This window comes from Phyllobates terribilis, unplaced genomic scaffold, assembly GCF_046119375.1.
Source record: "Phyllobates terribilis strain yellow unplaced genomic scaffold, ASM4611937v1 Scaffold_8__6_contigs__length_399053987, whole genome shotgun sequence".
Taxonomy (NCBI): domain Eukaryota; kingdom Metazoa; phylum Chordata; class Amphibia; order Anura; family Dendrobatidae; genus Phyllobates; species Phyllobates terribilis.
In genome coordinates, this window is record NW_027362768.1 from 134,694,674 (window position 1) to 134,716,391 (window position 21,718).

The 21,718-nt window shown below is 42.5% G+C and overlaps 1 protein-coding gene across 8 annotated transcripts in view; it reads right to left on the bottom strand.

The window, feature by feature from the left end:
• The window catches only part of RASAL2 (RAS protein activator like 2), a 296,425-nt gene that overhangs the window by 47,911 nt on the left and 226,796 nt on the right, over window positions 1-21,718 (bottom strand). For 7 of the 8 annotated variants that reach the window (XM_073643347.1, XM_073643346.1, XM_073643345.1 and 4 more), the window contains 2 exons: window positions 18,430-18,536; window positions 3,741-3,853 (listed from right to left, as the gene is read on the bottom strand). In XM_073643347.1, coding sequence (XP_073499448.1) covers window positions 3,741-3,853; window positions 18,430-18,536 — 220 coding nt within the window. Of the gene's footprint in view, window positions 1-3,740; window positions 3,854-18,429; window positions 18,537-19,187; window positions 19,493-21,718 lie in introns of those variants that run through there. The other variant, XM_073643351.1, reaches the window with a different exon arrangement.

The window sequence follows — 21,718 nt, forward strand, 5'->3', positions numbered from 1 at the left end:
CAGAGAACGGCAGCCTGGTCAAGAAACCTGGGAGGTGGGAATAACCCTTTTAAAGTGGATGTATAATCAGATAATGACCTATTGTTTAAATCAGGTTCTAGTGGCAATTGTATATTTTTTTACATGAGTGATTTTTTTTCCATATAGCTACCGGCATTAAAAAGAAAAATCCTAAAAAATTACACTGACCACTAGGGCCATTTTTAAACTCCCACTTCCTGTCTTAGAGTAATGACTTTTCAGCAGTGTCATTATCATCACAGATCGAAAACACATCTATACAAAGCTAATAACACATGATCCACCAATCACAACAGGGGATGTCACACCACCCTTCACAATGACCTTTGCACACACTCATTAACTGCATCAATATAATAGCTACAGCCTGAGCCTGTTCACTGCAGCTAATGTGCATGTTAATTTCCGGAAACAGCAGGAAGTACAAGTCTAAAATATCCCTTGTGGATAAACATGAAAATTGCAAGATTTCTACATATATTTCTTTTTTTGCATTGTTTATTTTTTTTCCACTTTTTTATTAAAAAGAACAAAACATTTAGCATAACAAGGATTTTAACAGTAGGTAATTTTCTGATCACAGCTTCCCTTTAAGCACCATCACAAAATGTGGGCTGCAAAGGCCTCTGGGAGCTCGAACCAATAAGTCAGACGTTACGAGCCGACAGGTATTGCTGTATAGAAGGCAAATTACTTTTGAGAAGATAAACGGGAATATGAGCTAACACATTCATGCCAGAGACTTCATGCCAAAACTAGAGCTGTAAAAGGAACATTAACTTTAGAGAATAGTCCAACAGATACAATTGCTACTAAGCATGAATACACAAGGAACAATAAAGCCCAGATTATGAATGCATCGCACAGTTGTGTTAAGAAAGGAAACATTTACGGAATTCGCCGAACAGAAAAGCTGGGGGCAAGTTACAAGAGCAAAACGTACAGACTCTCAGCGAGCCCTGGAGGGTGGGGAGGGGGGAAATGTTCTGCAACAAAGGGAGAGAAACAGCGTCTGGCTGGTGGGAATATATTCCAAGAGAAAAGTTTCACTGCACCTTTTGTGGTTGGGCTCTATGGGCTTGGGAAAAGTAGACATGTGACCTATACATATACCCTATGGCAATATTTTGTAGTAATTAGTGGCCAATCATTCTATTGACCATTGATCTCAAACATCATCCAAATTTGCAAATATCACTGCACCAGACAGTAAAACACATCTGTGTCTATGAGATGCGTTATATCAGTACCAAGGGTAGAAATCCAGTTTACAATAGAAAAGGAATCTGTCAGCAGCATGATGTAGGGGCAGAGACCCCGATTCCAGTGATATATCACTTAGTTTACTGGGTGCAGCAGGTGTGATAGAATCATAGTTTTCTCTGCTTCAGATCTAGCAGAGCTTGGAATGTTGAGCTGTGTATAACCCCGCCCACACCTCTCATTGGCTGATATCGGTGTACACTCTATATTGACAGAAAGCTGCCAATCGGTGGTGGGGGCATGGTTGGACCAGGAGGCACAAGACATCTAGTCCTGTAGTGATAATCTCCTGCTGATAAAACACAATCATTGTATTGAAACGTAAAACACAGCCCAGTAAGTGACACATCGCTGGAATCAGGCTCTCAACCCCTACATCATGGGAGTCTCAGATTACATAGCAAAAACCTGGTGACAGATTCCCCTTAAAAGAAGAATCTTCAAGGTGACCCTCTAGTTCACAATAAATGCATAATGCCCAATTAAAAAACTCGGTGCCCCCATTTTTAATTTTACCAGTATGACTGGTCTGATTTTCAGTCTCCATTTTCTTTCTAAAGTGCCAACTTTTCAGACCTATTGTGCTTTAGTAGTCCGAGACACTTGCCCCCCCCCCCCCTCAGGTCTGGTCAAGAGTAAAGGGTGAAAGTGTCCCAGACTGGAGACTATGCACAGTACTAGGAGACTATGCACCGTACTAGGAGACTATGCACTGTACTAGGAGACTATGCACCGTACTAGGAGACTATGCACCGTACTAGGAGACTATGCACCGTACTAGGAGACTATGCACCGTACTAGGAGACTATGCACAGTGTGCTTGGAAAGTATGAGACACCCCACCCTGTTCCCAGTAGGTCCATCCATGAATAGTGGGGAGTCTCAGACTATTCAATATCACTGTGCCTAGTCTAGTCTGGGATGGTCTCCCCTCCTCTTGAATGGACCAGCCCTGATCAGGGGGAGTGTCTTGGACTACCAATGTAAACTATGCTTAAAGTAGTCACAGAACCTAGTAGTCATTTTACAGAAATAAAACAAGGAACTGAAAAATTGGAGAAACCGCATCAAAAAGATTAAGAAGGACAGATAAGTTACTGTACAAATTTGATTGAGAATCTTAGGGTCCCTTTAATTATTTTGCAGGCTATTACAACCAAACTATTATTATACGCACATTGGGGGATCGCTGATCCTCATTCTTAACTCTGTGTGTCGCTCATATTGCAATTAAAAAGACGGTACTGAAAAATTACATGAAGAGATTCCCTAAGTGACCAATCAGTAGAAGAAATGATTCCAGAGCATTCGTTTCACACCTAAGGAACATGACTTTTTTAAGTATGGCGGTGCTTGATCATATTATCTCAGCAGTGTATAAACTGTGGGTCCTGTAATGTGTTATCGACTAATCCATGACTTTTAGTGATGGGATACAATTAGCAGACACGGGTTCCGAGTACCAATTACACCGTTAAGCAAACATCAATGAAATACTTCAAGGGGTATTCCACTTTAGCTACATTTTAAGCCATTAGATTTGTGTGGGTCTGATGACAGGGACCTCAAACAATCCAAAGTACGGGGGATCTATGTCCCTCATGTAGCTCCATTTGCTGGAAGGAGTTGAATGGAGTGGGCTGGTTGTACATGAGCACTGATGAGCATAGCATTGAGATATGGTGGTGGGTGGGCTCCAGTGGCTGGACCTGCACACTCCCGACAACCAGGACCTGCACACTCCCGACAACCAGGACCTGCACACCCCCGACAATCAAGACCTGCACACTCCCAACAATTAGGACCTTTATAGCTATAACTTTTTCTTATGCGATTGCGAAACAGTCCCTGGTCCAATGAAAACGCTCCCCACAAAGCAAAATAAAATCACCATTATGACCTACCTCTATACAGCCAGCAAAGAATGCTGGGAGATTTCAGCTCTGAAGCCTGCAGACTAAAAATACAGCTCTGACCTAGGATACAGGCTGTATATCTGGATCAATATCAAGTCAATTAATTTATTTTTATGATTCTATTATTGTCCTACATCTATTAAAGCAAGTAGACAAGTTGGAAAAAAAATGTGCAAGAGACGACAATCCTGTCTTCTGCCACAGACCGGGATCCCACCGGGTCAGATTCAGCCCAATTAGTCAGCTAATTGCTGTAATAAACCCACCTTCGTCCTGTGAAGATGCTATAAATCTCCTCCGCTATATTTTACATGTAGACATCGCCCCTTGGGATGCTCGTCACAAGTATTTTATATCCTGGCCACAACTCTGCAAATTAATAAGACTCTGGCCGCTTCTCTGTGCGCCAGATTTATGGTGCTATACATCACTCAGCAATGGGAGACGAGAGGACTGGGTCACATGAGTACGCCGCAGCGGTACGCCAGGGCCGCACGAAATTGCCAAACACATCATCCAAATTGGCGCAGCCAATCTTACCTGTCACTGTCCGCCGGCCGCAGTGATGGGAGGCGGAAGCTCGTGTTTCTGTCCAGCTTTGACTGACTCTTTGTCCTCTTTATTGAGCCTTTTAGACGCTTGCTGAAGAAGCCCTGCGGGGAGAAAGCGGGAGGTGGTGAGAGCCGTGCACATCTGCAGATGGAAACCGGTCCTATCCTCAATGTCAGATCTGCTAGATAGAGGAGACCACAGATTTCAGTGGAAGGCCTCACTCAGACGTCCATGTTTTGGGGATAACATTTCTCCTTGTGTAGAGTGACAAGCCAGGCTTGGCATGTCAGAGTGAGGAGACTTTTAAGCCATGCATGCTCCTCTGGGAAAATAAATATGCAAATTGCCTCTTCAAAGCAGAAGAGGACTTGAACTCTAGCGCAACCTATTGGATATAGAAATCCTAAAAGTCAATATCGACCCTTTCCATATGACCTAGGATAAAGCTAAGGCAGAATCTCAATTTGCAGACACGTGTTTCGGGGTGTTACCCCTCCTCAGGGCAAAGTATCAGATCTGATTTGGCTATCTGAGTTTTTCATATGCCCATTATAGTCTATGGGGCTGTTCATATGTCAGGTTCTTTTGCCGATCAAGGGACCACAAAAAAAACAAGAGACATGTCCGTTTTTGATCCCACAGATCTAGCTCGCTAATGCAATGGGTCTGTGAAAAAAAAAAATGGATAACCTACTGATCTGTGCTTCATCCAGGTGTATGTTTTTTTGGTTTAATAAGTTAAAAGCAGCTCCAAAAGGTTTTATTTTTTTTAAAACAAAATGAAGCTTGGAGAAAAAAATGCTGAAAAAAAATGCTGAAAACATATATACAAAAAAAGAAGGGACGTATGAATGGAGTCTTACTTGCTGACAATAACCGTGATAATAATGCCAAGCACAGCAGCATTTTACCATGTAGTAGGGACTTAGAGCATTACACATCCCGAGCCTCCTGATTCACAAAGCCAATAAGGCTGTCTGCACATTGCATCTGTGCCCTAAACCAGCAAGAACAACTGGCGCACATGTATGTAGAGAGCTCCATTCACCGAGAGAGTCCAAAAGAGTGCGCCCGTCTATATCGTTTTTTTTTCACAACTATAGGAAAGCGTTGCTGGCTGTGCTATTCTATCCAGAAGGCTATCACACAAAAAAATTGTGCAATACCGGAGGACCATCCTTAGGGGCGCTGCAACGGCTGCCATTAGTATTTGTCACTGCGCATCTCTGACTTCTCCAGCAGACCAAGAGAATACAGAGGCAGCTCCATAAAATATTAAACCACTTCTTCACACAAGGGGATAAGTCAAAGACTAATATTTCCAGGTGTAGAAGACATAGGGATAAATGCCCCGTAACGATCAGGATGCTGTCACATTGAGTGGAGCTGGATACGTCCCTTGGAAATTAGGAAACCTGCGCTAAACAGAAATGCTCCAGTTACAGCGATGCCACGGGGACTGATCTTAGAGGACGCGTCGTCTGCAAATGACTCATTTTTTAACCCACCGTGTAACAAGTGACTGGGCTGGAATATCACATCCAATTAATAGAATACAAGAAGGGGTCGGTCAGAGAAAAAGACACCATTTCCAGCAGCTTTTTCCTTTGGCTTAAAAAAGGGGGTCCCTTGTGCCCCAATATGATAAAGACCCCCTTTGAATGCGTTGTGCCCCAGCGCTACTGGAATATGATCAGGGCAAAACCTCCACGATCAATGAAAAATTAATTCTATTCACTGACAACAAGCGGAGAAAATATTTAAATACCAAGGAAATGACAAAAAAAGAAAGAATATGAAAGTTTTCTAACTTTATTGACCTGAAACTAATTATACGAGTCATTACACAAAAAACTGGAGAATCCTTTTAGAAATCTGATCTAAGATACTAATTAAAGTCTACATGTGAATGATAACCAGAAGAAGTTCATTGAAGTCCTGCTGAAATTAACAGATCTGCTGTGTCCGGCCCTGAAATGAGTGGTTCACAGATGGAAACTGAACAAAGTTTTTATAAGCGTTTCCTAGAACTGCGTAATGGTACCGTAAACTAAAACCAGATTAAAAATAATATAAGTACTGCCTTTATCTACCAAAAGAAGTTAAAACTGCTTTTGCTGCACATACAAGTCTAATATGCCCATAGACTGTCACAATTCACATGCTCGCTAACTTGCCATCCACTCTTTTTAAATAGATGCCCTTTCCAGAAACATTCTTCCAGCACTATAGGTACTGGAACTTCTTTACCCTCACTTCTCAACCCCGAACTGTAAGCCGCCTTCGTTATGACTGTATGCAGTGTAACAGACAGGAGAGCAGGCACAGAGAGAAAGATCGGCCCAGACTTCCTGAATCCATCCTGACTGAGACAGATTACCCTTACGCTGAAGGCAGGCACCTAGTAGCTGACATTTTGAAGATTTGGGGTTGGAAATATAGTTTTAAAAGGAAGTTATAGTCAGAAAATGACCCATTGCTTAAATCAGGTTTTCATCTGATTGTTCAAAAACAAATATAGTAGTTTAGCAATTTTCACTTTTAGACCCATACTTCCTGTTCTTTCAGGAAGAGCTTTCAGCAGGCTTCTTTATCTTATCAACAGTCAGGACTGCAATTACTGGTAACACCTCTATACAGAGCTGATAATATAGGATCCACCAATCATCATAATAGATGGTTTCCTCCCACACTCCAAAGACATACTGATAGGGAATCTAGATTGTGAGCCCCGATGGGGACAGCGACAATAATGTATGTAAAGCGCTGCGGAATATGTTAGCGCTATATAAAAATAAAGATTATTATTATTATTATTATTATGTAATTACTCCCCCTCCTTTCACAACATTTGCACACGCTCATTAGATGCTTCAATACAAACTATAGGGTCTCAACATTGCTGCCAATGTACATGTGTTATTTCCTGAAACATCAGGAAGTTAGAAACTATAAAAGCCCCAATGGTCAGTGTGCAAACATGGCAAAATTTCTATTGTTTTTTTTTATATTTAACACAGATTATAATATGGAAAAAAAATTATATTTTTTTTAAAATACATGCAAACACAAAAACCTGATTTAAACAATAGGTCATTTTCTGATGATGGCTTCCCTTTGAGTAAATAAAATCCCTGACAGTTTTTTCAGTCGTTGCATTGGCCACCAAATAAAACTATGTGATAGGAGAGAAAAAGAAAGAAAATATCAGAAAGAGTATAGTATTCAACATATGCAGTAATAGCAGGGAAAGTATTGCTTTCACTGTCAGGCAGCTCTGCTTATGAAAACCTGTATGGCATCCATAGGGCAGGCTGTATGAACAAGTGCCAAATACCTGCAAATCCTTGGAAACAACTTCAAAAGAGCTTAAAAAGAACCCGTTAATTGCAATTAATTTGTATTTTTCTTATGTGGTCTAAATGGGCTTATCTGTTCCTGGGATATAGCCTCCTCTATCCTGTGTGTAAATCTAGTCTTGTTAGACAAGTGGGTGTGGTCTTCAACAAGGCCCTCAAAGGATGACAGTCTGGGACTGCGCCTCCTTGGCTAACCAGACTAAATTTGCATACGAGAAGACGGAATATTTTTCTTTATTTTTTTCTATTCCCGGAGATACCCTTTAATTTGAGCGCAGAGGATATTGGGGTACATCTGGTGCGCAGCTCAAGTCCTGTTAATTAAACCTTATGCTGTTTTACTCCTGCTAATAGCAAATTAATCAGCCGCATACCTAAAATTCATCTCACTTGGTTTACAAATTATCATCAAGTTGGTTGTCGCTCTTTATATAAATCATCCCGACTTAGTCTCTGTGAATAAAACCCGCTATTGGGTCCTGTAATTAGACAATCAATGTTAATAAGCTAGAGATAAACCTCTAACGACGCTCCGGGCGTTCTGCGCAACAACGCTCCGATCAGCTCCCATAAGCAATTTCATGCACAATATGTCTGTGTGTTCAGCCGTCAAAACAGACATGCAACGAAAAAATGGAAATGGTTGGAAATATTTGGAGATTTCATGAGGACCATTTGCTGCCGATTCAGTGAAGCAGAAACGGTGATTTTCTTCTAGTCATTAAACATATGCTTATAAAGATAGATTAGATAAATGAGAAGAAGAATCCTCGTAGACATCTCCACAGTCTTAACTCATAGGTTTCAGGATTCTGCACGCCATATAAGCCTATACTAATTCATAGAAATGTATCAGCTGAATAATATCTAATGTCTGTGGCCTGCTTATGCTACATAGTAAAAATGTATTTGGCCTGCTTATGCTACATAGTAAGAAAAAAACAAACAAAACAAAACAAAAAAACAACAAAACACTGGTTACCATTTTTCAATGTCCCAGTCATTTAAATAAAAATCTTCAAAAATTAATAGTGCAAGTAAATATATATATATATATATATATATATATATATATATATACATACATATACACATACACAGTACAGACCAAAAGTTTGGACACACCTTTTCATTTAAAGATCTTTCTGTATTTTCATGACTATGAAAATTGTACATTCACACTGAAGGCATCAAAACTATGAACTAACACATGTGGAATTATATACTTAACAAAAAAGTGTGAAACAACTGAAAATATGTCTTATATTCTAGGTTCTTCAAAGTAGCCACCTTTTCCTTTGATGACTGCTTTGCACACTCTTGGCATGCTCTTGATGAGCTTCAAGAGGTAGTCACCGGAAATGGTTTTCACTTCACAGGTGTGCCCTGTCAGGTTTAATAAGTGGGATTTCTTGCCTTATAAATGGGGTTGGGACCATCAGTTGTGTTGTGCAGAAGTCTGGTGGATACACAGCTGATAGTCCTACAGAATAGACTGATAGAATTTGTATTATGACAAGAAAAAGAAGCTAAGTAAAGAAAAACGAGTGGCCATCATTACTTTAAGAAATGAAGGTTAGTCAGTCTGAAAAATTGGGAAAACTTTGAAAGTGTCCCCAAGTGCAGTTGCAAAAACCATCAAGCGCTACAAAGAAACTGGCTCACATGAGGACCGCCCCAGGAAAGGAAGACCAAGAGTCACCTCTGCTTCTGAGGATAAGTTTATCCGAGTCACCAGCCTCAGAAATCGCAGGTTAACAGCAGCTCAGATTAGAGACCAGGTCAATGCCACACAGAGTTCTAGCAGCAGACACATCTCTACAACAACTGTTAAGAGGAGACTTCGTGCAGCAGGCCTTCATGGTAAAATAGCTGCTAGGAAACCACTGCTAAGGACAGGCAACAAGCAGAAGAGACTTGTTTGGGCTAAAGAACACAAGGAATGGACATTAGACCAGTGGAAATCTGTGCTTTGGTCTGACGAGTCCAAATTTGAGATCTTTGGTTCCAACCACCGTGTCTTTGTGCGACGCAGAAAAGGTGAACGGATGGACTCTACATGCCTGGTTCCCACCGTGAAGCATGGAGGAGGAGGTGTGATGGTGTGGGCGTGCTTTGCTGGTGACACTGTTGGGGATTTATTCAAGATTGAAGGCATACTGAACCAGCATGGCTACCACAGCATCTTGCAGCGGCATGCTATTCCATCTGGTTTGCGTTTAGTTGGACCATCATTTATTTTTCAACAGGACAATGACCCCAAACACACCTCCAGGCTGTGTAAGGGCTATTTGACCAAGAAGGAGAGTGATGGGGTGCTATGCCAGATGACCTGGCCTCCACAGTCACCAGACCTGAACCCAATCGATATGGTTTGGGGTGAGCTGGACCGCAGAGTGAAGGCAAATGGGCCAACAAGTGCTAAGCATCTCTGGGAACTCCTTCAAGATTGTTGGAAGACCATTTCCGGTGACTACCTCTTGAAGCTCATCAAGAGAATGCCAAGAGTGTGCAAAGCAGCCATCAAAGCAAAAGGTGGCTACTTTGAAGAACCTAGAGTATCAGATATATTTTCAGTTGTTTCACACTTTTTTGTTAAGTATATAATTCCACATGTACTAATTCATAGTTTTGATGCCTTCAGTGTGAATGTACAATTTTCATAGTCATGAAAATACAGAAAAATCTTTAAATGAGAAGGTGTGTCCAAACTTTTGGTGTGTACTGTATATAAAAAACAAAACTTTGCAATATATTTCATTACGATGATATGATTTTTTTCTGTGCCACGGCTTCTTCTCCACCTGACCTCCCGAATTCATCGCTTGCTCTAAAGAACTGCAGAAAATCCATTTTATTTAAAAGAGGACAGACCTTTTAAGATCCTTAAGAAACAAGGGGAAGGAACAGGAGGAGAGAGAGGAAGACAAACAAGTCATGCTTCTCCTTTCTTGTATCCAACCCTGAGCTTGATTCAAAGCTACAATGCTCAGTACTTCTGTATAGTATCTTCCATGCTGTGCTGCTGTTTTTGTGGTTCAAAGAGAAAAGAGGACAGACTGATGAATTCACACCTTGCCACCCACCTGATGTCACAATTACATCAGACGGATCACGTGATACGGATCTGCCCGTTGAACCAACGTGATATTCCACAGCCCCTCAGGGATGTGTAAGGTCAGATTGGTACAGTTCTACACAGACACCCCCTTTCCACACGGGTACATGAAGGCACCGGGAGTGAGAAGAGGCGGCCCACTCAGTCACTGAAGTGGCACCACATTGACTCCCCTGACAGGCTGAGCGGTCCCTTCACTAGCCCCAGTGAAGCAGAACATTGTCGGCCTGGGAGAGCTGCCACCAGTTTCTATTAGATATAATTCACGCTAGGACCGGTTGATTATATCGGGCCAGAATCCAGCCCGGTAGCGTGTTCGTTGGACCAAACAACGGACGTGAGTGTTCATAGATCGAGATAGAAGAGCAGCCCAAAGTTAAATTATAAATTTAACCACCTTAAGGGCACACTAGACAATACACTATATACATAAGGGTTATACATACATAATGGTCAGAGATGCAAACACAATAGTAGTGGTACAAAAGGTATAAGCAGTTATGAAGAGTCAGTTACCAGTCAGATGGAAGGTCTGGCTTGCGGGGGAGGGACTGCCACATGGGAGGCTTGTGGTCCTCTTTGTTGCAGGACTTCTCCCACACGATGTGTCGTTGCGACCTCCCAGGAAAAAGACACTGAGCTAGGGCTACTGGAGCTCTTAACCCCTCTGGGTCACTCCCCCTCCTGCCACCTGGCTGGACTTAGATCTCCACCCCTGGTCTCTCTCAGCTACAAACGCTAAAAACGACAATGGGCTATACTTCTTTAATGGACGGTCATAGGGAGCAGGTTCTGATGTCATCAGATCCAGCTGGCTGTGCCGTATATCTCCTCAACCCTGCGCGCTAGACTGTGCTGGGAGCTAGGGTGACATTCCTCCTGTTCGTGATTCCAAAAATCTATTTGGTGTATGGTTGGGATGTATCGTATTCCCATAACTCTGTATTGAATTATACTTGTCTGACACAAAGGACATGCCGCATTGCTGGGGTCCACAGGGGGTCTTTCTGTGGCAGCTCCACAGCAGAAGGTGGGGGTTTTATCACTCACTGTTCCTCAGCCCCCTCCCTTCTTGTTTAGCTGCAAACATGTCCGGTTACAGCTGTATATTGTAGAACTCTATAATCCCCCCGCCTAACAGGGCACAATGATTGACATGGGGTTATATCTACAATATTCTTCACACACGCCTTTTAAGATCCTTGAGAAACAAGGGGAAGGTACAGGAGGAGAGAGGAAGAGAAACAAGTCATGCTTTTCCTTTCTTGTATCCACACCCCTGAGCTGGATTCAAAGCTACAATGCTCAGTACTTCTGTATAATATCTTCCATGCTGTGCAGCTGTTTTTGTGTTGCAAAGAGACAAGAGGACAGACCTTTTAAGATCCCTGAGAAACAAGGGGAAGGAACAGGAGGAGAGAGAGGAAGACAGAAAAGTCATGCTTCTCCTTTCTTGTATCCACCTCTGAGCTGGATTCAAAGCTACAATGTTCAGTACTTCTGTATAATATCTTCGATGCTGTACTACTGCTTCTGTTATTTGTGTTACAAAGAGACAAGAGAAAAGGAATCCCCCATGTCTCCATGTACTTTGTATGGGAAAACTTTTTTAGCACCTAGTTTCTACCCATTAGTTCAGAGGGAATTGAAAATTAAAGAAAGAATGCGGAGGGGAAAAAGTGGTGACATCTGCCATTTATAGTAGAAATCCATTTGGACTAGTACCCGTCCAGCATGTATACAGTATTTCACCTTGCTGTAAAGAATAGATAATACCAGACACTGTCCAATGGCAGGAGTGCTGCAGTTTCATGAAAGAAAAAAAAACTTTTTTTACAATTCTGGACAACTCTTTATTAAAAATGAGTAATCTCTGCCATTAACAGGTAGGGCAGACGGATAACAAAAATTGAACTTAACGTAATTTCCCTCTCATCTATTTGCAAATCATGGGGAAGATATTTTAAGATTGTTGGGTTAGTTATTTTGGGCAGTAAAAGCAACACCCGTTTTTGCAGAAGACTTTTTTTTATGGTTTATACAGTTGTCACCATTTTCTAAAAAGTACACTGCTCAAAAAAATAAAGGGAACACAAACAACAGAATATAACTCCAAGTAAATCAAACTTCTGTGAAATCAAACTGTCCACTTAGGAAGCAACACTGATTGACAATCAATTTCACATGCTGTTGTGCAAATGTAATAGACAATAGATGGAAATTATTGGCAATTATCAAGACACCCTCAATAAAGGAGTGGTTCTGCAGGTGGGGACCACAGACCACATCTCAGTACCAATGCTTTCTGGCTGATGTTTTGGTCACTTTTGAATGTTGGTTGTGCTTTCACACTCGTGGTAGCATGAGACGGACTCTACAACCCACAGAAGTTGCTCAGGTAGTGCAGCTCATCCAGGATGGCACATCGATGCGAGCTGTGGCAAGGTTTGCTGCGTCTGTCAGAGTAGTGTCCTGAGGCTGAAGGAGCTACCAGGAGACAGGCCAGTACACCAGGAGACATGCAGGGGGCCGTAGGAGGGCAACAACCCAGCAGCAGGACCGCTACCTCCGCCTTTGTGCAAGGAGGAACAGGAGGAGCACTGCCAGAGCCCTGCAAAATGACCTCCAGCAGGCCACAAATGTGCATGTGTCTGCACAAATGGTTAGAAACCGACTCCATGAGGGTGGTATGAGGGCCCGACGTCCACAGATGGGGGTTGTGCTCACAGCCCAACACTGTGCAGGACGCTTGGCATTTGCCACAGAACACCAGGATTGGCAAAGTCGCCACTGGAGCCCTGTGCTCTTCACAGATGAAAGTAGGTTCACACTGAGCACGTGACAGACGTGAGAGTCTGGAGACGCCGTGGAGAGCGATCTGCTGCCTGCAACATCCTTCAGCATGACCGGTTTGGCAGTGGGTCAGTAATGGTGTGGGGTGGCATTTCTTTGGAGGGCCGCACAGCCCTCCATGTGCTCGCCACAGGTAGCCTGACTGCCATCAGGTACCGAGATGAGATCCTCAGACCCCTTGTGAGACTATATGCTGGTGCGGTTGGCCCTGAGTTCCTCCTAATGCAGGACAATGCCAGACCTCATGTGGCTGGAGTGTGTCAGCAGTTCCTGCAAGATGAAGGCATTGAAGCTATGGACTGGCCCGCCCGTTCCCCAGACCTGAATCTGATTGAGCACATCTGGGACATCATGTCTCGCTCCATCCACCAACGTCACGTTGCACCACAGACTGTCCAGGAGTTGGCGGATGCTTTAGTCCAGGTCTGGGAGGAGATCCCACAGGAGATCATCCACAACCTCATCAGGAGCATGCCCAGGCGTTGTAGGGAGGTCATACAGGCACGTGGAGGCCACACACAATACTGAGCCTCATTCTGACTTGTTTTAAGGACATTACATCAAAGTTGGATCAGCCTGTAGTGTGTTTTTCCACTTTAATTTTGGGGGTGACTCCAAATCCAGGCCTCCATTGGTTAATAAATTTGATTTCCATTGATGATTTTTGTGTGATTTTGTTGTCAGCACATTCAACTTTGTACAGAACAAAGTATTCAATGAGAATATTTCATTCATTCAGATCTAGGATGTGTTATTTGAGTGTTCCCTTTATTTTTTTGAGCAGTGTAGGTAGGGATTAGCTGGAGGTAGCCCAGTAGCGGGCTGACAGATTTACTATAGGTGCAGACTGTGCTTGTGTGCTCACTATTGGTTATATACATTCTGGATGTAGGTGTCCAATATTGCGCAAAAACAAACAAAACAATCCAAACCTAACCCTAAACTCACAATTGCAGTTTGCATAAAATTTACACCAGAAGTTTCCAAATTATAGCAGAAAACTATGATGGCTATAAGCAGCTATTTTAACCAGTGGTGCATGGACCGCCCAAGAAGTTTATTAGTGGGCATGCACATGTTAATGGGAATCTGTCAGCAAGTTATTTTCTATATAATCTGAGAACAGCATGATGTAGGGGCAGAGACCCTGATTCCAGCGATGTCACTTACTGGGCTGTGTGCTGCGGTTTCAATAAAACCAGTGGTTTATCAGCATGAGATTATCACTAGAGGACTAGGTGCCTCGTGTCTCTTTGTCCAATCCTGTCGACACCACTGATTGACAGCTTTCTGCCTATGCACAGTGTACACAGAAAACAGCCAATCATTGATGCGGGCAGGGTCATACACAGCTCAGTATTCTGAGCTCTTCTCTATCTGCAGCAGAGAAAACTGTGATTCTATTACAACTTCTGCACCCAGTAAACTAAAGGATACATCACTGGAATCAGGGTCTCTGTCCCTACATCATGCTGCTGTCAGATTACATAGCAAAACCTGTTGACAGATTCCATTTAATAAATTTGGCGCATCTTATTCCAGAAGACTACTGTATAACTCATTAGTCTTTTCGAACATAAGTGTTTGCAGCAGTCTACAATCCGCGTTCTATACTGCCATAAACCATTATCGGATTGTCACGCAGGTGAAGCAGAGTCGCACTTCATTTTGGGTCATTCTTGCTACTAACGGAGTTTATTCATTATTTTTGAGCATTAACATTGCAGGTTGCAATAAGCCGCCTCGTCTGTGGTCTCCAATGGCTGTGAAACCACAACTCCCAGCATGTACCGACAGCCACAAAACTTACTTATAAGATAGGAACCCAAGACCAGAAATGGCTAAGATGATATCTTACTGGAAGCAGCAGCCTCCCAAGACTGATGGTAAAGCCGATGAGTTACGGCATATAATCGGGATATCCCAGCACAGAAGATATCCAAAACAGCAGCTTATTGTATTAAAGGAATATTGATCCAAGATGGCGGGAAATCGTCTGGAGGAAGCCGCGTTAATGCACGGTGGCACTGGTGCAGGATAATTTCATCATAATAATGCAGAGTTGGGAATCACTGACTATAAGTCAGTAATGTGAGACCAGGCAAGAAAGAGAGAATAAGACACCCCTGCTGAGAAGAGCAATGTCTAAATGGCTCCATCATTGAGAAGATTGTGTGTCCATCACAACCTGACCCGGGGGATGGATGAGGGGCTGGGGACCAAAGTCTTTATGGAAAAAAATATTCAGAATTACAGTCCACTGTAAACGTGCAGCGAGCAATCAGCAACAATTCACTTGTTTGTCGCTGACCGCTTTTTAGACTGATCCAAAAATTATCATTTTTTTTTTTTTGGCAGAGCATTCACTCATGTAAGAAGCCATATGCTGTTCGATAGTTATGGAAACCGCATAAGAGGAGGAAAGACACAAATTATTACAAATATGAGAAAAACCCACACAAATATTAGAACATATGAGTGCGATTCTTGCAAACGCTAAAAATTGTGGGTTTTATTAATCACTGACTCTCCAGTAGGCTATGTTCACACACAGTTTTTGAGATGGTAAAAAAAAAAAACACAAGAGTTTCTTTTAAGGCTGTGTGCACACAGAGTCTATTTCCTGAGTTTTCATAGTAGAAACTGAGAAGAATTGATCAGTTAAGCAGTTTTAAGATTTGAAGGGTTTCCAATGCAAAAACTCAGCAAAAAACTAAGCGTGCATATGGCCTAAATGGAAATTGCTTCAGTAAATTCTCTTGTTTTGGGAAGTTTTTATTTTTGTGAAATGTTTGCTGAAGAAGTTTCGTAAAGTTTTGGAAGAGTTCTTTTCCCGAAGCTTTCTTTGCAGCCTTGTGATTGGACAGTGCAAAGTTTGGAGAGCTTTCCTTCAGGATTTACTTGTAAAAAAAAAAAAAAGTGACATGCACTTTCTTTCTTCCACCAAATGTTGGTTAAATAGGGAAATTTAAAAAGCATATAGATGAGGAAGCGCTAGATATATTCTAACTTTATAATCTGTTCACTGCCATTGTCCATACTGATGGTGGTTATGTGGAGGGAAGCAAATGTTAAAGGGAGCCTGTCAGCAGGATTTTGCTATTTAAGATTAGAGCAGCATAATGTAGGGGGTGAGACCCTGATTCCAGTGATGTATCAATCACTGGGCTGTGTGTTGTAGTTTCAATACAATCAGTGTTTTATCAGAAGGAGATTATCACTGCAGGACTAGGTGTCATGTGCCAGGCAGTCCAGCTAATCTGTGTAATCCCGCCCTCACCCCAGATTGGCAGATTTCTGTATCCGTTGTCAGCAAGCTGCCAATCAGGGGTGTGGGCGGGGTTATGCTCAGCTCAGCATTGTGAGCACTGCAACATCTACAGCAGAGAAAACTGGCATTCTATCAAAACTGCACCAAGCAAAAAAAAAAAAAAAATTAATTCTGATTAACTCAGCTGTCAAAATTGTAGCAGCCGTATTAAATTGCACCAAATTTGGGCCTAAAAGCATTCCAAAAAAAAAAACATCATCATATTAGCGGGAAATTTCCACGATTTGATCTCATTAAAGAAGATGAACGTCTACTGATCAAACGTCATAAGAAAACAGCCTGCGAGACACGCCGGTGAGACGCAATGATGGGACTAAACCCGGCCAGACTTCATTTTACAGCAAAAACTTGTCACTCAAAACGGCGGCAGGTTCCCTGGGAAGCAATTAAAGCTGTAATGTTAGCATATGTCAGACCCAACTAGAGCAGAGCTAGCAATCCGTATCCCCCATTAGGATTTCATCTGCCCGTCTAGCAGTTCGGCTACGCAGCATAACTGAAATGATAGAAGGAGAAAAAGAAAGTTTCTGGGGAAAGCAGCTACAAAGTAACGCAATCTGCAGTGTGTGTATTCTTCTATATCATGAATTGGGAGATTATGGGGGGGCTTATCCCGCAGATCTGTACCCAAAACTCACTGACTACACGTAGGATGTTTAAACATACCCTTAATTTTTCTCTTAAAGGGGTTGTCCACTTTCTATCAAAGTGTGTAAAATGTGGTGTTCAACTTAATAATTAATCTTCTGGTGGCATTTTCGTTCCTGTGGTGACGTGCGCGCTCCTCATCTATATTATATACTTGTGGCCATGTTGGTCTCCAGCTGTAATTCCATCTGTGCAGGCGCTGAGCTATACCGCTGCATCCCGGGCCATGGACACTCATAGTATATGCAACATAAGCTCCTGTTCGCACTCCTGTGACGTCACGCACAGGTTTCCATGCTCTTCATTAGTACCGGAAATGGTGCCAAATGCCCGCGTGCAGCTATGCCGGCTGTACATACGGGACGCCTACCCGCCTGCCACTAGCATTTGTGGTCCAGGAAGAAGGAGGCTTCATGATATCGGTTTTTACAAGATTTGCCAAAGTTGATATTTTTCCGGCTTTTGCATTTTGCCAAGTGCTGCAGAACGTTGGCTGCTGCAGGTCAAATTAATAATATTAACGTTCTTTCAGGGATGAGCCGTTTGGATACTGTAATGTGCTTTATACAGGTACATGGTACAATGTAGGTGAGTATACCGTCATATTGTGCACTTCCTGCCTTGCAGTGCCGGACGGGCACATAGAGGTGGGTAAAGATCTGGGACTGCGGAAGATAGGAGCACCAGCAGCTGGAACATCTCAGCAGGTTTTTCCTGACCTTCACTTTTGCTGACTGAGTTGGCTTTTGTTACATTTCCCAGGACCAGAGGAGCTAGCAGACGGCATTCCCTCACATCCAATTACACTCTCTGCTAGACAAAAGTAGGTCCTTGCCGCATCGGTATTAACACTACCAGGGGCATTCATACTGCACCTAATGTACCATCATACTGCCGTAGTGATTCTTAATCAGATTGGGCACTGATGGTTATTACTTGCAGAGAAACCTGACATCCTGCTCCTTCCACCCAGCTACTAAACTATGCTAATGGTAGAAACCAGCTTAACCCCTCCGCTACCTGCACTTAGTAATACCGCTATACTCTGCCGTAGGGGCTGGAAACTGAACGGCACCATTATGCAATGTCATAGTGGTTGAAAAACTGTCATTGATCATCTGTTCCCCACGTGGGATATCGGCGTGCAGGACACATCTATATGCATGTGCATGCTACATATGATGGAGGATGCGCAGCAAAGAGTGAAAAATTACTGACCGGAGTTTCTCTGCCATTTTCTAAATTAATGCAGCACTATCTTCCCATATATGAATCCAGCAGATGCTGCAGATCCGCTGCCGGCTCGTTCTGTATGCAGCACACTCGGGAAAGCAACGTCTAACACACAAATCATTACAAGCCACTTACGGGGACTTTAAATGGAGAGGTGCTTGCAGGGTCCATGGAGTTGGCCTTGTCGGATGTACTGGTCCCAGAGATACTTCTCCTTCGCGGTGACCTCTCGGCTGGCACCTCTGCGGAGAGGAAGAACGAGAAGAAAGACAAGACATGAGAAAGAGGGAAGCTGTCAACATTCTGCACCCAGAACAAGAATGACAACCTCATGACCAGTAATAGCAAGCATCTTTTTGTCTAAACGTCCGGGGTGAAAAGATAATTGGTCTTTACATTTCACAGTTGGATTCCTTTGAGCAGAGAGAAAAAAAAAAAAAAAGATCTTTGCAGATGCCGAAAAATACACATCTGTGGGAGCGGAGGAGAATATACCTCGACGCGTTGAACAGGTGAATTCCTACGAGTCGTTACAAGGCGAACAGTTCACGGAAACTTGCACACAACTTGTAAAATCGGGAAAAAAAGTGCAGAATACAGAACGAACATCCTTATATGATCCATTCTGCCTTGCCGTGATGTTACACACTTGTAAAGAAGATTTTACGCATTAGATAAACACATAAAAACAAGTTATTGCAATGCTCTGAATGCACAAGACAAACATAAAAAAAGGCAAAAAAAAAGCAAAAGATGTTTGCATGTATCACGATAAGCAATGTCTGGAATTAACATGTCATTTAAACGACCAATTTAAGGGTTAAAAATAGCCTCCGGGACGCTGCACATGCTCAAAGGAAATGAGAAAAGAAGTCGGCCACATTCTTTAGTACCTTTATCACAAGTGCTACCCATTTCTACGTCAAAGGTTGGGCTGTATCCAACTTCTGAGATGCAACAAAGAATCCCACACATGGAAGCGGGTTTATATCTTACGCAGCCGTCTACCGGTCCTTGGGAATGGCAGGAGCGATCGCTGAGCCCGGGCAGCCTGGCATATTCCACTCTTCCAGGGGAATCTGGTGCAGGAACGACAAACAATCCTGGCCTTTTGGCCCAAGGGATCCGTGCTACTTCCAATTCTGAAAGAAGCAGGATCCGATCCGTCTGCTCCCCCTCCCCTGCCAGTGTGCAGAAAGCAAGGAGCTACACACAAGACTGCAGCTATTCAATCAATTGCCTGAACTGCACATCCTCATTAGACATCAAGCTATTTACAGATGCTGGAGCACTCTGGCATTTAGTGGGAGAAAGTGTCATCAGTGCTCCCCCAGTCTGTGCAAATAATAAGCACTTACTGAAAAGTGCTGCCAGCCTGTGCCAGCGCAGAACGGCTCCCCCCGAAAGGAGAAATGATCAGCTATCCAGGCAACGACACCCTCCGAGGAGGTAACTATACCCCTCCATAAATGAAAGCAACATGGAAAGCTCAATGTATCGCTTGGCACAAAAAAAAAGATGCAGAACATAATAACAGTAAACACAACATAAACACAAAAGAAAATAATATGGAAGAGCAAACTGCAACAGAAAACTACTGTTCCTTCTGCACCTGGAGATCCAGGACTCCAGAGAAAAGAAAAAAAAAAGGAAAGATTCTTCTTCTCAGATCTACTCGATACCCAAGACAACAGGACAATTAGGAATTTTTCCCAAGACCCAAGAAGAGCAAAATTGTAGCAGGGATAAAGCAAACAAAGTCAAAGAAGAAAAAAAAAGATCTCATGGTGTCCTGGATAAAAGCACAATAGTCCAGTTCCCCCCTTTAATATTCCACGATAATTGTCTCCTCTGCAAAATTACATCTCACTCAGCAGCCGGAGAAAGGGATGTTTGTTAACGTGAAGGTGCAGTCCCAGGCTCCGATATTCCCAGCCTGAAGCTTGGACTGGAGGTTTTTTCTATCTTGCATATCACTGGCAGATACAATGTTTCTCATTGCTGATTTTTTTTTTTTTTTTGTTAATATATTCTGAGCTGCCTGCCATGCAGATCTACCAGAAAGTTGTTGCTATGTTGAGCTCAGGCTGCGGTTCCTTCGAGCTGGGGAGAGAAATCTATACCATCTCAGCTCTTCCAAAATTAGATGTCCCCCCCCCCCCCCCAAACCGTCCACCCCGGCTTGCTACTATTGCATTATCACCTGCTGCAAAATCAATGCAGCCGTCCTCTGCTCAATGGCTTCTATTTCATTTCTTGTCATCTGCACTTAGTCCGGGGAAAGAACTGGCAGGCGATAAACACAAAAATGAGCACGAATAAAAGAGGGGTAAGAAGAGGCACCGTCCAGTCTCTGCCGCAGTCCAAAGCAGGGCAGGTCAGCCCGGTACACCGGCCAGGAAATAAAAAGAACAACAGCAGCAAAAGTCCTCTATTTATTTTTTAGATCAAAATAATACTGAACGGTATCATTATCCAAAGTTATTATCGACCTGAGCAGGTTGGAGAGATTACAGGGAGAACAGACAAAACTATGTAAGGAATTCACAAACTAGAAATAATACAGGAAAAAAAAGATAAGATATATAATATTGTTTTTTCTTGCATTATTTCTAGTTTGTGAATTCCTTACAGATATTATATACCATATGTGCGTATATTAAATATATATACACACATACATATATACACACACACGGTATATAATATCTGTAAGGAATATATATATATATATATATATATATATATATATATATATATAAAAATATATGTTATTTATTTTATTGTTTATTTTAAGTACAGGCAGATTTGCTGTGAAGAAATCTGCAGCAAAACTGCATAGAAAAAAAAAAATCTGCAAAATAACCAAGTGGGTGTTAACATGGATTTTACCTATTCTAAAGCAGAACAGATCTCACTACAGACATGAAAACATTTACTACTTTACATTTATCTGTACCAAAAGTCTTCAACAAATAAGCCACATGGAAACGTAAAGAGACTTAGAAAAAATGGCTTTGTTATGCATTTAAAGCGAACATGTTCTTTCCCCACAAAACCTGGAGAAAAACATGGTCTTGCTACCTTCATCCCCAGAACAAGACACAAACTGCTTGTGGTGAACATAAAGTCTAATATGTCCAGGAACATTCCCAATTCAATGTTCTGTATCATTATGGCTAGAGCCTCTTTATTAACTTTCTTCCAGCACTATAGGTGCTGGAACTTCCCTCAGTTCCTAGCCTAAATCTTTTCCTACCCCAAACTGAAAGCCCGCCTCTCCGTTATGTCTTCATGCAGTATGGCAAGACAGGAGAGCAGGAGCAGAGAGACAAAGATCAGCCATCACTTCATGTATTCTATATCTAAGTCTCTGCAGCTAGAGACGGATTAGACTCAACAACAGGCAGTGGGCCAAGGATAG